The sequence below is a fragment of the Chanos chanos genome, chromosome 9, assembly GCF_902362185.1.
Source record: "Chanos chanos chromosome 9, fChaCha1.1, whole genome shotgun sequence".
In the NCBI taxonomy this organism is placed as follows: domain Eukaryota; kingdom Metazoa; phylum Chordata; class Actinopteri; order Gonorynchiformes; family Chanidae; genus Chanos; species Chanos chanos.
Window position 1 is genome coordinate 6,025,774 of NC_044503.1, and position 18,118 is coordinate 6,043,891.

The 18,118-nt window shown below is 42.6% G+C and overlaps 1 protein-coding gene across 1 annotated transcript; it reads left to right on the forward strand.

The window, feature by feature from the left end:
- The first annotated feature begins 1,487 nt into the window (after window positions 1–1,487).
- ano8b (anoctamin 8b) lies at window positions 1,488–17,340 on the forward strand. The gene is made up of 17 exons (XM_030784965.1): window positions 1,488–1,638; window positions 8,147–8,257; window positions 8,635–8,767; window positions 9,136–9,274; window positions 9,435–9,531; window positions 9,750–9,866; window positions 10,142–10,269; window positions 10,440–10,601; window positions 10,803–10,955; window positions 11,361–11,487; window positions 11,756–11,811; window positions 11,961–12,035; window positions 12,685–13,428; window positions 13,610–13,801; window positions 14,539–14,670; window positions 15,995–16,105; window positions 16,615–17,340. Exons 1-17 carry the CDS (start codon window positions 1,488–1,490, stop codon window positions 17,338–17,340), a joined length of 3,354 nt encoding a protein of 1,117 aa, XP_030640825.1.
- Window positions 17,341–18,118: the final 778 nt, after the last annotated feature.

The following is an 18,118-nucleotide window of genomic DNA, read 5'->3' on the forward strand; positions in this document are numbered from 1 at the left end:
AAATGAGTGAAGCAAGCTTTCAAAATTTCTAAGGGACTGTGTCATTCAGAGCCTGTTGACCAGTTTATTGTATCAGTTCCTTTAATTCTCTGGTTGTGAGATCAGTTGGTTATGAGTGTTGTGGATTAATCAGGTGTTGAGTGCTGTGTATGAAAAAAACTGTGGTAATATGAATGTGTCTGAGTGTCTTGGTGAATACACTGTGTTGTACCTTTTAATGTGATGGGGTAAGAGTTGTGGCTGAGATGTCTGCAAGCCAGTTTTGTTGCATTATCACACAACTCAGCAACATGGATGTTTCAGAACACCTCCTCCATGCACTATTAACAGCAAAATTAATACATAAATAAACACATACGAAACCAGGGGGGTGTTCCAGAAAGCGGCGTTAGAGAAAACTCTGAGTTAGTTAACTCAGAACAAGTAGTAAACCTCTCTATAAAAGAGCCCTATGGTTTTGCTAGGAGAATGAAGCCACAGAGCTCTTCTTTTAGGAGGTTTACTACTTGCTCTGAGTTAACGAACTCTGAGTTCTCTCTAAACCCACTTTCTGCAATACCCTCCTGTTGACTACCAGCAGAACTAATTTCTATTCAGCCCAAATATTCTATTCAGCTCTAGCATTTCTAATGTGCATTTAAATCAAGAACAGAATAATACAGCTGATTATGTTTACCTCTCTTTTACTGAGCTATTTTAATTTTTCATAACTGGTTCATTCATACTATTGTCCTTGTCCATCTTTTATTCCGGCTTGCTCTCTCTCATAGACACATATGCGCGTGCACACCCACACGCACATACACACTCACTCGCGCGCGCGCACACACACACACAAACGGAAAATGGATTACCTTGACCAGTCTCTGAGCCGTGCTGAAATATTTAACTGTGGAGATATTTTTATATTAATAAATAAGTCATACTCTACTTAATCCTTTTTGACAGGGAATGTTACTTTCATTTAGCCATTTCAGCCCATGCACCTGCTAAAACTGCGCGGTGGTGCACACTTGATAGGAACTGAAAATAACTTTTTGTCCCGCTTCTTATCACGATATAGCACTTCTCTTTTCAAGCCCTCGCTTCCAAGACGTTTACCAACAGTGACAGCAGCATTATGACATACGATACAATATGAGATAATTGTTTGCACAGGTGAAAACTGTCTTGACTATGATGTAGATCCCTCCATCAAGCCATGTGGCGCATGTGTGTGTGTGTGTGTGTGTGTGTATGTGTGTGTAAGCACCCCCCCCCCCTTTCTCCCTTTGTCCCTCCTCCATAGTAAAGCTCTCCTCGAAACGCAATCAATCTGCTCTCATCACGCCGCTACCAGGATGACCCGCAACAACGTTTACTTTACTTTTACGTGTATGTAACCCCTAACTCCGACCCTGCTGTCTGAAATCCATGATACGCTGACTTACGACACCGCACCCCCTTTCACCCGGAATATTTTGGAACCCTCTCCCCGTTAAAAAACCATGCCCGAGACGGGAGCGGCAGCAGCCGCTGCATCCTCAAGTAACAGCTCCACCGACACCGAGAGCTCGCGACACAGACACCGATCTCAAGGCGAAGGGGAAAAGACTGATCAAAGTACAGCTCCTCAGCAAACATCCGCCGGTGTATTGGGTGAGTCTTCAATAAATGGAAGTTTCCCTAGTATTGAGATCGCAAATTGCATGTTGCGAGGGTCCGGTACAGGTGCATGTGATGGAAGAAAATTGGCATTATGTTACAACACGTAGCGCCGTCCTTTTGTCTTCCACTCCTTTAGCGCTGTGGAACCACCTGAAATGTCACTATCTCGGCTTCTCAAGTCTGAATATTAGAGGGTGTCAGGGGCCTAGAAGGTCAAACCTCATGTTAAATCATTATTATTCTCGTTTTCACCGTTACATAGCGAGTAGACAGCTCGCAAGGTCTATCCCAGCTGGGCCGTCGGTTACGTCTCGTGCGATATAAAAGCAGGGCCTGTAGAGCTGATGTTTTGACCAAGTAATTTTTTTAGAGGCACGCGGCAGCTCAAACTCAAATGTCTTTGTCCTTAAACTCGTGTGATATTCTTCACGTAGACGGCCATTTCTGCCTGAATCGCCCCATGCTTAGCTGAGTATGTGTGGCTATTTGGGGATGCACTCTTAACGCCTTCTTGTCATCTTTTAAAGGACTTACCATCCCGATTATCTTTCATTAAGTTACTTAATTAACTGAGCCCTCGGCATTTGATCTTGAGCAGGTTAAAGCTTACTGTACGTCGCTGAACAGTCACAATGAGGGTTTGTTTTCATACGTTCGGGCCCGCATTCTGCATCCTTTGCAATGCGGTGTGGAATGATGCGGTAGCTGGCTTTATGTCTGTTGGGAAGGACAGGCAGCGCAGTCTGTGGAGTGGGACCATAAAGAGCTCTGTGGGATAATATGATGTCATATCCTAACGAGAAGACACTTTTTTCTAAGTCTAATTGTCCCAACATTGTGGGCCACTGGAAAATCATCCATATGAACTGTCGTGTTTATTTTCCTACTTAAACTTTCTGTACTCACTCCAGCCTTGTCCAGCACTGTGCTGTAAAAGGAAAATATACACTTTGAAAGTGTAGTTTATCAAATAAACAGGATCTACATTAGTCATCAGTCATTTGCAAATAGCTAGAGTAATATTGTTCTTTAGAAAATATGTTGCACAATTGGCAAAACTTGAAAAGCCTGTTCCCTTTGCCGTTATAGCAACCAGCTCATGGACTGCTCAGAGCAGAAAATAATACCTGCTACTTCTCACCTGCGTCCTGCATCTTGTCTTGTGCCTCTCTCTCTCCCTCTCTCTCCCTTTCCCACTCTTTCGTCATAGTAGCAGAAATACTAGTAGTCCACTGTGTTATCGTATTTGAACTTAAAATAAAGGTAGTTGTGTGTATTAGCTGCGTCACGTGTGTTGCTGGTATGAAATGTTCATTTTCGGTTGTAAAACTTCCCAGTGCACCTGACCGATTCAAATCTGGTGTGATGTGACTGATATCTGTCAAACCTGTACAGCTGAAATTGTCCAGTGTCTGCACTGAGTATAAGTGACGTAGTGCTCCATACACATTTGCTTAACCTTTCAGACAGCCATCCCATATTTTCTCACTGCCGTCGGTTGACTTCAAAGATTGTGATACCACTGTACCAACATTAGCCCATGTTTGCTGACCATGCTGGGAAACATCACGCTGAAGAAATCTTATGTAATTGCACATTTTCTCCAATGCAATTTAGAAACACTCTCGCTATAATACAAATGATGCTAAATTAACCAGTCCGCAGTTTATGGCGACTTCCTTTACTTTGTTAATGCAAGGTCCTTGAATTACTGTGTAAAACGTATCAGTTGTGTGTACATTATGCCCATTGCCAGCTTTTTAAAGTTGAGAATGCTGAAATGGGTTAGATCCACACGTTAGGTTTGATATCCGGTATTGAAATACAATGATACTGTTTAATAACATGAACTGAAGAATTGTTCCTACTGCAGAACTGTTTGTTCCCTACAAATGTTTCCTCTCAGCAACACACACTGCGTTTATTACCTCATAAAACGATTAGTAGCATTCGTTCTACTGCTCTAAGCAGATTCATTTCCAGAGGATGACATTGAAAAACATTACAATGCATTCTGATCACCTGGATCCAAATATCTTGTGAGGACTGGCGCCCCAGGCTTAACAGGGGTGGACGGTTTACCAACTGTACCTATGCTAATGTCGCACCGCACTGACAAAAGCAGATCATATGTTAGGACATTTCTCTCAGAGACACTTAACATGAAGGATGTGAAGCAGCAAAATGTCAGACAGCATCTGCACTGACAGCTAAATAGATGTAAACATACAAGATGGACACAGCAGCTGCATAAGAACGTACCACAGTTACTTAACCCAGCATAAAAAAAAAAAAAAAACGAATGCACGAGATTGATTTGCTCTACGTTGATCTTAAACAGTTTGGCTAGAAATCTCTCTGATACTCCTGAGGAGGTAGAAAATGTTTCATTCAGGCCAAGCGCCCGCGTTTTAATAAACCATTTTTGAGTCAGTGTCAAGCAAGTCATTTTCTATCCGCTGTTCTCTGGGCACTGTAGTCAAGGTCGTGTGTGAAGTTAAAACTACAGCCTCCTCTGGGACTTTACGGGCCGGATGAAAGCTGCTGTGGAGTTGGAACACATGCATTTTTGGAGAACAGCGACTCTCCATTTGTGAAATTAAACAAACAAATGTCTTGTGACTCAAAAGAAAGAATATATGTATTTACTTTGATATGAGCTCATAAGCAAGCATTCAAAGGACGTTCTCTGTGTGTCAGCTTCAAAATAAAAAGGAAATAAAAAAAAAAGTGCTGTTTTATCAAACCACTGGACACGTTTCTGATTAAAAAGAAGAGGGGGCATAAGAAACAGCTAAACTCCACTGTCCAACAGAGAGTTTGACATCTTCCTACTGTCTTTCATGTTTGACATCTGTCATATCTGCCTTGTTTACCTAGAGACATGTTTACAGTGGATCAGGTAACAGGTGCAGTTTGAGAGAGATGCTGGGTGGGGTGACAACCTTGGCCTGAATTTAATTACAGCTACTGGGATCAACCTGATGCAGCCAATACACGCCATGCCTTTTTTTGATCCGTCTTTGTTTGCAGTTGATAGAATTACTTGGTAAATGTAAAACTTGATTACTTTTCTCGTTGCTTTTTGCATACACACTTCCATCAGAGTGGTCTCGTTTTTTTTGTTGTTGTTGTTTTGTTTTTTTTTTTGTTTTGGCAGATGGATGCCACACTCCAACACTGTTGAAGTACTGTAGAAGGATGTTACTGTTGTGCACACAAACACTGGCATTCTTCAATGGAAACTTCTTCACTTATTCATAATTGTTTTTAGCTTTATACCATCTAACAGTTAGGGAGCCAAAGTTTCAACAAAAATTCTATAGTAGTCTACATAGAAGAACACAACAAAGACATATTTCGTGGTTAATGTAGTTGCTTGTACAGCATGTGTGTGTGTGTGTGTGTGTGTGTGTGCCTCCCTTTGACTCAGATTTTACCAAAGGGGCATAATGATGGGATTAATAGTCTTTCTCTGGTTCATCCTGTCCCATCCTCTTTCTCTGCTCTAAGAGCTATTGGAAAGAGATGGGGGTTGGGCATTCTGGGAGAAAAAAAAATCTAATTCATTAAATTATTTGAGTCTGCCTTGAGAGAGTAAAAGTACACAACTGAGCTCCAAAGAGTCATGATCCGCAAGTATATTTACTTTAATGGCCTAAAGCAAGTGATTTTAAAATAAACGAGTTAGAAAAACAAGTTATTACTACAGGATATGGATATTGCATCAAATCCATATAGTTTGATCACATTAGCATTGTTTTTTAGTAATATTGCTATACTTTTATTTTTTGCGAATAAAATTATTGCTATCAAATATGTGAATCAAATGTGAAAATGTACCAAACAATAGAATCACTCATTCATTTTTTTTTTTTCCGTTTTAATCCTGAGGATCCGAGTTATGTGCTTGAATGTGTAGTGACTGCGTTTTTTTTCCCCGCATAAGTAGCTCTATCAAGTCTTAATCAAGATAAAATTATTCCTTCATAAACAATTACTCCAAGTGAATGCTGATATTTTCTTTTTGCTCAGCTTTTTCTCAGCTGAACTTAGGAATCGAGTTGCTTCGTTGAACGGCCATAATCAGTCTTCATCCGACTGTTTTTGTTCGATTTTGTTTGTTCGTGATTGTTTCAGTGAGAACGTTTAGATTGCACATGGTATATCTTCCTCTTTTTTTTTTTTTTTTTTGTCACCCTCTGTAGGAACATTTGACTCACTCTCATCTGCAGCCTTCACTGCAGTCAGTGATTTACAGCATTTCATGATATAAAAATAAAAATAGCCCATTCTTTAATATATATAAACAGATTACGTTTTCCAACGAAAGCCGTTGAACTAGAGTTAAGGCCGCTGAAAGTCTCGGCGTGGTTTTTGATTGGGTTGAATCCATCATTTGCTTCACGGACATGTCTCCACCTGTCAGTAGTAAACAGCTGATCCAAGACATTAGCAGAAACTGGATTCTCAGAATTCGGGCTTTTCTTGGAGCGTGAGCTCACTTGGCGTGCCGGGGTCTCTCTCTCTCGCTCTGTCTCTCTCTCTCTCTCTCTCTCTCTCTCTCTCGCCTGTCCCTCGTTCCCCTTTGCTTTTCTTCTTCCCTACACTGTTTGCCTACAGAGGACAATGGGCTGTTTATCAGGCACACAGGAAATGACCTCAGTTCGTGTCGTAAAACGCTCAGACCTGCCACAGGGCACGCCTGCCCTATTTGTTCCCTCAACCCAAAATCTGGAAGAGAAGAGAAACTTGTGTCAGTGTACTTTAATATAAGTATGCCATAAAAGTGTATGATGTGTAGAGTTCCGTTTGCCTTCATTAATAATGTATATATTACTCTTATGCAACAAATAATTACTATTGATCAGCTCCTTTGAAGAATTCCAGAATTCAAAATTGCAGGGAGTTTGAAATCTGTAGCAGTAATAATTGCTGTTGGTTTACACAACTGATCATGTTAACAGCTGTTCTGTTTCTCACTTTTTTGATCTGTCAGAAGTGAAAAAATGCAAATGTAATTATGATGATTCTGGAAGTTTCTTAACACAAAGGCTCAGACCATGGAGCAGTGCATCACTCTGTAAGGCATAATTAACAAAGAAAATGTGACTTCAAACTGTGCGCAAATAATACTGCATTACTGAAATGGCTTTGTCTGCATGAGTAGTGAAGTAAGCTGTATATACTCTGTCAGAGTGGCCCAGTTAATGGTTTCCAGGAAGTTGACCAGCTGTGGTCCAACCATCGATTGGATCATTTGACAAGAAGGGTGTAGTTTTTCATAGCTTGATTGTACTTGCTCTGATAATGGCTGTCGTTTTCAATTTTTTTTTTATTTTTTCCCAGGATGCTGGGACTGATAAGATATCTGATTTGAATAGGAGGTCGTCTCAGGCTAATATGAGAGGTTTCTGCTACAGTGAGGTGGAGACATTTGAATTTGATTTAAAAAAAAATATCCCTGATGAAATCAGTGAGCGTGACAGGAAGCTAACATGACATAAAAGCTTTACTGATATTTTCAAAAACTGTTTCACGTGTGAAGTATATTAACCCTCACCCACTTTACTTGTACTGGAGCACTTCATCTGTGCCTCTTTCGCTAGGCTGTCGATTTTCATCTCAAATAACGAGAAGCCTAGACAGTGATATGAGTCGTAATTGTTTCTGGAAAATGGCCCAGTTTCTAACCGGCGACATTAGGATGGACTTCTCTGAGGACCTATGCCTCAGTGAACAGGGAGCTATGTTGCTGAGCACACATTGGCCCCATACAGCACAGGCCAAAAACACTGACTCAAAATCTGTCGGGGGGGGTAGGGGGGTGGGTTGTCGTCTCTGAAGCATGATTTCTTTTTCAATTCACGAGGTGAGTGGAGGGACTTTCGTTTCGAATTGAACTATTTTGAATTATTTACTTTGATTCTGCGCTTATGTTGGAAGTCTTTCACGATCTCGCTCTGTTTCCATTTTTTTGTCTTCGTAGCCCGGATCAAGCGTAGAATCACAAAACTCAACTGAGAAATTCTCTCGCCGTCTGTCGGGCACAGGCATGTTGACATTTCCCTCTGAACTTCATTTACTTTTAGCAGCAAGTGCAAACGGATCTAGGTGTAATAAAGCTGTACACAAAAGGGGGCGGCAGATTCACTTGCATCATAACCTCAGTCAGCCTGGAGCTATTGTTCATATTCAAAACCGTTGACAGTGTGAGGCCCTGGCACCTGGTTAAACTGGGTTAAGTCCAGAAGACCGCTCTGCTCATGTTTCAGGGGAATAGGGAGGGTGACATTTAAATTTGGCGGAGAGAAAAACGATAGTGCGTTGCCCCTTTTCTCTTTCTCTCCCCGTCTGTCTGTCTGTCTCTGTCTATCCCATCCGTCACTCTGACCCTCTTCTCTCACCTTCTGTCTCTTCTCTTTCCTTCTGATTCTCTCTCCCTACCTGTTTCTCCCTTTTTTACTTCTGAATCTTTCTCTCTCTCTCTGTCTCTCAGACAAACTGTTTGGGAAGCGTCTCCTTCAGGCCGGCCGGTATATAATGTCTCATAAATCCTGGATGAAGACAGTGCCCACAGAAAACTGTGATGTCCTCATGACATTTGCAGGTGACAATACCTCTTTTATTACTACTCAACTGTGTACTGCACTGCAGATGTGCATTATTGCTCTACAGCATCTATTGTTTACATCTTTGTTTGTTTATTGTGGGCCGTTTCCAGCTTTATATCAAATGGTTAATGGAAATTTTGTTCTATTTGGATCTCTCAGTTTGGACCTAAATACAAAACGATGACTTGGCTGGTGTAAAACAAAAGAATGTGATAATTAACGAGTTCATTCACAGGGCATTGTGATTCCTTGGTTTGCGCTGAATTTGCATCCGAAGAGACACTTGTAACTTGTTGTGGTCGCATGTTGAATTGACACACCGCGCAAACAAGCTTTCTTTATCGTTTTTTTCCTTTTCTTGTTAATTCCTCAGACAGTACAGATGACCATACGTTACTCTGGTTGCTTAACCGCATTCGCCTCGGCATTCCAGAACTCATCATCCAGATCCGACACCACAAACACACGAGGGTCTACGCTTTCTTTGTCACGGCCACATATGAAAAGTAAGGTAGTCCTGTGTTCAGGGTTCTTGGGGGGGGGGGGGGGACATCTGTTAGAGGGGTCCGATCATGGCACAGCTGAATGCTTTACGCATGCTTTACGCTGAATGCTTTACCTCACTGGTCTGCAGGCCTCTGAATTAATCATTTTGTTCTTTCACGAGCTGTTTTAAAAGCCATACCAAGACTTGGTATCATTATCACAGCAACGCCGTTTAATTATTCGTTTTGTGCAAAGGTTCTCTCTGTCTATGCACGTTTGTTATTTTACATATTTGAGTGTGTGTGTGTTCATTTGAATGACGCATGTGTGTTCGTTCCTACGTGTGTGTGTGTGTTTAAGCATGTATTGTGTTTGTTTGTTTTTTCAGTCTGTTACGGGGTGCAGAGGAGATGGGGTTAAGAAAAGCTGTTAAACCAGAATTTGGGGGAGGCACTCGTTCTTTCTCTTGTGAGGAAGACTATATCTATGAAAATATAGAGAGTGAACTCTGTTTCTTCACATCACAGGTGACACATCTCTCATCCCTTCATCTCTCTTGCCAAATTCGCCTCAAAAAGAAAAGCGTACTGTTTTGTAAAATATTATACTGCTCTACACAACTGTACTGTATGTCACAGGGCTGTTACACTATTGGCCAATCAGAGACCTTGTTCCTTCTCCCTTCAGGAGCGCCAGAGCATAATCAAATACTGGCTAGACAATCTGAGAGCTAAGCAAGGAGAAGTCCTTCACAACATCAACTTCCTTGAGGGGCAGCCAATCAGTAAAGTGTCCTTTATTGTCCTTATTCTTTAGCTTTCTAGAACATTACTCTTGCTTTGTTCTTCTCATTATTCATCCTTTATTCTGTCCTTTTTTATATAAAAAAAAAAGAAAACGTTATGACACGGTCAGTGGGAATGTATTCAGAGGAGTATCCATGCGTGTTTATTGACGTGTGTATGAGAGTTAATATGCCGGACTGCTGTGTGTTTCTCGCAGTTCCTGAGTTAAAGGCACGAGGTGTGATCCAGCAGGTCTTTCCTCTACATGAGCAGAGGATTCTGGGACAGCTGATGAAGTCGTGGGTTCAGGCAGTGTGTGAAAAGCAGCCACTGGGTCAGTGATTATGTTCACAGGCTTTAGCCACATAAAAGTGCCACAAAATATACAGCAGCTTACAGCGGTTTTCAAATGAGGGACAGTCAATTACTCATCGATATCACAGTCACATATAAATCTTTGTTATCCCGTAAAGGGAAATTTGGTTTGTAAGGGATCAAATCACCAAAAAAAAAAGGAAAAAGTGTTAAAGCATTTTATTGCTGTTGTTGTTTGCTCAGTTAAAAACATCTGTTAATATTTTTTTTCCTTTGCTTTCCCATTTTTACTAGATGATATTTGTGATTATTTTGGTGTGAAGATCGCCATGTATTTTGCCTGGCTGGGCTTCTACACCACATCCATGTTGTATCCTGCCGTCATTGGCTTTGTACTCTGGATGCTTACTGAATCCGATCAGGTGAGTCATGTGATTTTTCACAAAGTTTACAGTGTCTCTGTAAATATCCCAAACGCTTACTGACTTTTGAGAATTATCACAGCGTATATCTCTTCTTGTATGTCCTCAGTTTATGGTCTGTCTAAATATTTGTACAGATCTGTAATATTCCTTTTAATGTTTATGTTCAGACAAGCCGAGATATCTGCTGTGTAGTGTTTGCCCTCTTTAATGTGGTTTGGGCGACCCTGTTCCTGGAGAGATGGAAGCGAAGAGGGGCGGAGCTGGCGTATAAATGGGGCACACTGGACACCCCAGCTGAGTCCCTGGAGGAGCCCCGACCTCAGTTTCGGGTAAAAGCAATAACAAACTGTCATGATCATATTCATGATCACGACCATTAATTACATGTAACTTGCGGAAGGAGAAGACCTGTAAACTGTTATGTAAATGTGCTTGTTATATGAACAAATATTTTTGGATTATTATAAAAAGCCAACCTTAACCCCGGTCCTAAGGGTTTCTCTCTCTCTCTCTCTCTGTCTTTTTTCCAGGGTGTGAAGCGTTGCAGCCCAGTTACCGGCTGTGAGGAATTTTACTATCCTCCATGGAGACGGAGGTTGTTCCGGTGGTTGGTCAGCCTTCCCGTCTGTATCTTATGCCTTTGTTTTGTCTTCCTGGCCATGCTGATCTGCTTTGAACTGCAGGTCAGTGCTGCTACACCAACATCTTTTATTCTCTCGCCCTGCACCATACTGACTTGTTCTAATCGATACATAGACTGCTACACTAGCACTAGCTGTACTAGCGGTATCGTATTAGTAGGTTGGGAGTGGCCTAGCGATGAGAGAAAACAACCAGTTAAACAACCCAGTAAACAAACATTTGTGTGTTTGTGCCAGTAAGGCCTTGAGGTAGGCAGTTAACCCCAAGGTTGCCCCAAAAAAGATACACAACCTCTTGAGGTAAGGAGAAAAAAAAAATGCTCTTGAGCAAAGCATCAGCCAAAAGAACAAAGGAAGGCAACTAACAACGTAGTCCTATAGGGATGCAGACGTTCCGGCTGTGATTTTCCGCGTATCGCTTATCGAGGGTGTGCTTATGTTGTGCAGGAATTTGTGATGGGGATTAAGGAATTGCCGCGAGCGGCGCGGTTCATCCCTAAGATTATGTTGGCCATCACTGTGACAGCGTGTGATGAGGTGTACAGGAAAATCGCCTGCTGGCTTAATGACATGGGTAAGCACTATACCCCTGTATGGAAACGCCTGATGCTGCTTAATGACATGGGTAAGCACTGTACCCCTGTATGGAAATGCCTGATGCTGCTTGCTTCATCTCTTAGTGTAACACTGAGGGGGGGAAAAAAAAAAAAACCTCGAGCGGAGCCTCTTCCGCAGATGTAATAAAACTGTTTCAAGTATGCATTAGCCTAGCGTGCCACGATCTATGGAAATGTTTGACCGAAGGGGCCGGGTCTATTGCTATTTATGTTTGTTCTCTGCAGAAAACTACAGACTTCAGAGTGCCTATGAGAAAAATCTCATCATCAAAATGGTTCTTGTAAGTAGTTGGGCCTTTTATGTTTCCCAGTTATGGTTTGAATTTGTCGTGTGCTATGAATTTTGACTGATATAGGACTTTTCATAACATGTCATTTTGTGGGTGAATTTATTGAAGTCCTGAGGATCTTTTGTCATCTTGTCTTGTAGTTTCAGTTTGTAAATTCTTACCTCAGCCTTTTCTACATTGGTTTCTACCTCAAAGACATGGAGCGTCTAAAGGAGGTAAGGTGTTGCAAAACCTATTCTAAAGCCCTGAACTGAAACCAAAAATTCCCCGTAAAAACATATTTCAGTCATTAATGAATAACATATGACGTTGGTGTGAGTTAGCTAAAAGCCACCCACCTAAGATAACAGGTTAGCTCAGAGCGAGGGTAAACAGTTCTAGCTATGTCGTTACGTTTCCAAGTGAACGCAGGACTACGTGGCAAAAGAAAGTTTTCACTTTGTGTTTACTCTGATTCGTCCAGCTCCCCTCTCATATCACACGTGCTCTCTCTCTGTTCATCTTTTCATCACTGCCTGTCTGTCTCTCTCATTTTCCTTCTATCTGTCTGCCCATTTATCTCTATATATATATATCTTTATCAATCCAAACATCCATTGCACTTTGTCTGTTCTTTTGTCTCTGTATCTGTCCATCTCTCTGTACATTCTTTGTGTCCACCTCTCCTTGTCTCTCTCTCTCTCTCTCTCTCTCTCTCTCGCTGCTCATCTGTCTCTATGTTTGTCTGTCTCTCCATGCCCTTCTACCCATCTTCCTCCTTCCTTGCATTCATCTGTCGTCAACATTGCCCCCTGGTGGTGTAAGTGAGACCACTCCGTCATGCGATTAAACTGATGCTGATTGTCTGTCTGTCTGTCGATGCAGATGTTGGCCACACTGCTGATCATCAGGCAGTTCCTGCAGAACGTGAAGGAGGTTCTGCAGCCCTACCTGTACGAGAGGCACAGGCTGGGAGAGCTCACTCTGAGGGCCGTGTGGGAACTGCTTGTCTCAGCTCTGTTAAAATACGGTCGCCTGGCAGCCGGCAGGGCGCAGGTTTCCCCTAGCGACCCCGGAATGCCAGGCCCGGGGCTGCGTGGCACGCGGAGGGGTATCGGTCTCGCCGAGCGAGGCGAGAGGAAGTGCTTGAACGGAGGCTGCGGGGTTCCGGACGAGGAGCAGGAGGAACGCGAGGAGCACGGCGGGAGGCAGACAGAGGACGAGAACGAGGAGGAGAGCACCGTAGACTGCGGGCTCAAACTCAGGAAGGTCAGCTTCATCGAGAAGGTGGAGAGGAAGTCTGCGTCCTGTGTGAGCCCCATGGAAGATAACTTTCTGGAAGAGGGAAGCCCCACCATGGTGGAGAAAGGCATGGATCCCTCTTCAGTCTTCGAGTTGTGTGACGATGACGAGGACAACAACGGGCTTCCAGACACCAAAGAGCTCAACGCAGACCCTCTTCCCGTCGGCCCAGAGAACGCTGCAACCACGCGCCACAGAAAGAGGGGGCGCAGCCTGGAGAGGACAGACAGCAAGACCAAGAGGGATTCCTGGATGGACCCTCCAGAGGAACAGGAAAGCACCACGCTCACCCAGGCTGAGATAGAGAGCTGCATGCAGACGTATGAGGTAAGACAACAGCTTGCTCCCCAAAGTCATTCATCACAGTCATTCACAAAATGTATTAAAAAAAAAAAGTTAGCATTTAGTTACTCACTGAAGTTTTTAACAAAAGTTAATAATCATGTTTAAACACAGCCTAGACACGCATTCAATATGTTGAGAAGGCTTTTCGTATTATGTTGCACAGGACACTTTCCAGGACTACCAGGAGATGTTTATACAGTTTGGTTACGTGGTGCTTTTCTCCTCTGCCTTCCCATTGGCTGCCATGTGTGCCCTCATTAACAACATCATCGAGATTCGTAGCGACGCCTTTAAACTGTGCACAGGCCTTCAGAGACCCTTCGGCATACGTGTGGAGAGCATCGGACAGTGGCAGGTGAGGTTGTTGAGATTAAGAACGTACAGGCAAAATTGTATTCACTTAAATATTCTCAGGGACGTTTTTTGTTTCTTTCATTGTTACTTGCAACTAACGTCACAAGCCAGTATCAAAGCTTAAACACTGAGGCAAGCACTCATACATTTGATACAAATAATAGTGTTTCGTTATAGGCAACAGTTATAATGGTGATTTTGGCTTAGTGCTGTCCTTAGTTCTGAAACCTAGAACACAGAGGTGTATTACAGTACTAGTACTCGTATGCTTTTAAACCAGCTGTACTACAGCATTGCAAAAACTGCTACTGCAGAGATGCAACAGCCTACTGGGCGTTTTTTTTTTGTAATATTACAAAGACAAAGACAAAGACAACAGCACTGTACAGAGAAAGGCCACACTATGTCAGCTTCAGTTCCATACTGTAAACCCAGAAAGTCAGGACAACTCACCTTGTGTTTAAACACAGAATTGCAAAGAATTTCTTACTTACCTAAGTTCTTACTTAAATTGAGCTGTTTTTTGAGACAATCAGTTGTCTAACCTTTTTTTTTCCCCAGTTAAGTAACTTCTTTGCGCTTATGGTGCACTACAGTATGACTTGAAGATATAAACCACAGTGCTAAAAAATGTACAGCACTGTTTCATAGATAATCTGCAGTCTTATCACTCTAGTGTACCAGACATGAGCCACAATGTGGCAACAGAAGCTAACTGGGACTTTTGTTGTAATGTAGACGGCGATGGAAGCTATGGGTCTGATTGCAATCATCGTAAACTGTTACCTGATTGGCCAGTGCGGACAGCTCCAACGACTTTTCCCATGGCTCAGTCCCGAAATGGCTATTATATCCATCGTCATCTTAGAGGTAGAACACAATCTCAGACACACACACACACTCACTTGAACACACTCACATGCACATTCACACAACACCTAACTCGAAGACAGACCTACAGGCACTCATACACCACTGACACCAGCTTGCATGCACTTTCAGTCTAATTATTTCAGACACTCACTCTATTCACAATGTTTCTATACATAGTGTTCAATGTGCATCGCTTCTACACCCTAATGTACAAAGCATGGGCAGGACCTTGGTTTCAAACTTCAAACTCCCATCTCTGTTATTCTGGTACTCTCAGTGTTGATTATCTTGGGCCACCTTAATGTATCTGTACATATTATATGAAGCAGTACAGGAAAACCAAAATATGTTATCTCAAAGGGAGAACCTTAGCCTTAGAATTAACACAGATGATACTGATCTCAGATTTAGATATAACGATTCCCGACTATTTACCGAACAAATATAAACAGAACAGAATTTAGTTGGAAAATCAAACTTCTTTTCCTCAGTTCTACATACAATCTTAACTTTTTTACACTATTTACCGCAGATTCACGCACATACAGACCGTAATGTGTTTTACACGCTCGCAGTCTAGCGCAACGACAGCTGGCAGCAAAGCCAAAATTAAATAACATAAAATGTTGCAGGTCTGTGTTAACGGTTGTGACCCAGAACAAACAGCCGCTTTACTCGTCAGGTTGTGTGCTCCAACCCCGCGGTACTAGAGGAACTTTGGGCGGATACCGGGTACCTAAAGCGCTATCTGATCATGTATTTTTGTTCCAAATCCAGAAACGGTGAGACTCGAGCCCGTAGTATTAACATATGCCTCCAAAAGCAACTGCAGTCCGTTGACTTCGCCAGTGAACTGAAACAAACTTGCTAATCAATTAGCATTGTGAAAATAAATCAACTCAGAATGAAGATTCTTCAAGATATTTACCAAACTAAACAACATACAAATATTCCTCGTGATTATTGTATAGTTATTCATAAAAACTTACACATCAGTGTGCACAAATGAACCACTTTTTTAAACACGAAAAACCCCTTCAGTCGCGTTTCTCGTTCTGTGCCAGGGACTCGCACGCGTTTCGTCTCGTGAACATCAACCAGTGGTATGACAGTATAGTTAACCCCCATCAAAATAAACATTGTCTAATCATAAAAAAATACACGAACTACAGCATTAAGACGATGAACGTACACATATGAATAATTTTAACAATATGTATAATAATGTGTGTGTGTGTGTGTGTGTGTGTATTTGTTTTATTCTCTATTTTTTTTAATAGCACCTACATACAGTAATTTTCTCTCTTTCTCTTGCAACCAGCACTTTGCTATTCTGCTAAAGTATGTCATTCATGTGGCCATTCCTGACATTCCCAGCTGGGTGCAAGAGGAGATGGCCAAACTGGAATTTCAACGCAGGGAGGCCTTCAAGGTAACCATGCTGGGTCGCAGACCTGTGCGAAGTATTTGCATGACAGGGCTCCGCTGGAGCTGTCTTCAGTCCTCTCTTGCTTTGTAAACACGCTTTCATAATTAACATTTTGACATACTCAGTATGGTTAGAATTTTCTTGACTCAAGAACAATAAGACACAGGGTAAAGGAACCGCGTAAGAGAAGTAGGACAGGGCCTAGTCTCTCAAGTATTTTAAATACTTATTCAGCCCAAGCCTGCTAGGTATGAACGCTCCAGATCATTTGTGAATCTGTACTGACTGATTCATTTACATACTCAGTGCTTTATTCACTGACTTTGGTGTGATCCTTTAGTATGTTTAATTCCACAATTTTGAATAATACTGCGTGCGCAATAGAAGATGAAGTTTAGCACACTAAAGCATGCCGACTGTGTTCAAAGACTTGTCGACACAAACAGCTTTTTCGCACTGTAGCAGTATTTGCAGCTTGTCTTTTAATGAGGGGTGTGTGTGTGTGTGTGCAGAAACATGAGAGACAAGCCCAGCAGCACTTTCAGCAGCAGCAGCGTCGGAAACGTGAGGAAGAGGAGCGGCAACGGCAGGCCGAATGCCAAGCTCGACGCGGGCGCGACGACGGTCGCTCGGACTCCGCCGGCGGAGACCACCACCACGAAAAAGGGCAAGGGGGCAAATCCAGAGGAAGCGGTGGAGGAGGTGGAGGAGGAGGAGGAGGAAGCGGAGGAGGAATGAGCGGAGAAAAACCTAAAAGACCCAGCTCACTGCTGGCCAACAACAACGTGCTGAAACTCAAACAAATCATCCCCTTGCAAAGCAAATTCTCTTCAGGCACCGCTCGGTCACCCCAGTCACCCACAGGCAGCGAACCCAAACTCCCAGGATTCCTTAGCTTCAAGTTCCTCAAATCTCCCGAGAATAAGAAAGAAGCAGCCGCTGCCGCAGCTGCAGCTGCAGCTGCAGCTGCAGCCGCCGGCTCCACGAGCTCCAGTAGCACGGCAGCTCCCAGTGCCGAGAGATCCCAGTCCCCCAGCAAATCCTTCAACCCCGGCAAACTCTTTAATTTCGGAAAATCGGAAGGGGGCGCATGCGTGAATGATTCCACGCTACCCCAGGAGAGGCAGCCATCCAAGGCAGACCTGAACGGAGTGCCTGAGGAAATTCCTTCTCCCGGAGCAGAAAACGGGGAGAACGGACACGTGTCGGACTCCGAGTCTGGAGGTCCTAAGATCTAACAGGTGTCGACGGCCGCGGTAGCGACTATCTAAAAAAGGGATCGAGGAAAAGCGAGAAATAATAAAGCTTTCCTCCTTGCTTTTTCGAACCATTGCAAACTTGACCCGGAGGCTGTTCGGAAACAACAACAACAAAAAAGACTGAAAACTGTGGTTCTGTGCTTTTGCCGAGAAGTAGAAAGGCTTTACAAAGATGAAATGACCACACCCCTCCCAACATACACACACACACACACGTCCTTTACGTACACACACGTGCACTCTTACACAAACACTGACATACGCTCATAATCACCTACATAAACACACAGTCGCCTTTTTCCTGCAACACATATAGGAATGCATGAAGCTGCGTTTCTTTCCCTGTTTCTTTCCTAAAAGGAAAGATCAGTGTTCTTTGAGTTATTCTAGTCTGAAAATTGTAAGCAGCTTGGAGGCTTGCCACTAAAATATGCCTCACAATGTATAAAAAAAAATACATTGGTCGAACCACAATTTTTTTTTTTTTAATATCAAATATATAATGACACCCTCCCTAAACATGACTAAATAATAACTGGATAACTGCATTCATCCTAACTGTGAGTGATTTTAGGCCTTTTAACTTTTATACTTCTTAAAAACGGTCAATTTAGCAGAGCAATATCAGTCGGTGAGTGAACGATATATAAGTTAAAAGTTCATTATTCCCATTTAAAGCAGCCAAACACTGTCAGATTCTTCTTCAAGCAAAACAACACGAGCACATTGTTCATTGTGTGTCATTAAACGCAATATC

Excerpts from the sequence above, each read along its gene's own strand:
- ano8b (XM_030784965.1), top strand. The coding sequence starts at position 1,488 with ATGCCCGAGACGGGAGCGGCAGCAGCCGCTGCATCCTCAAGTAACAGC. Across the intron at positions 8,768-9,135 it reads GTCACGGCCACATATGAAAA|TCTGTTACGGGGTGCAGAGG; the intron begins GTAAGGTAGTCC and ends TTGTTTTTTCAG. Across the intron at positions 10,956-11,360 it reads TGATCTGCTTTGAACTGCAG|GAATTTGTGATGGGGATTAA; the intron begins GTCAGTGCTGCT and ends TATGTTGTGCAG.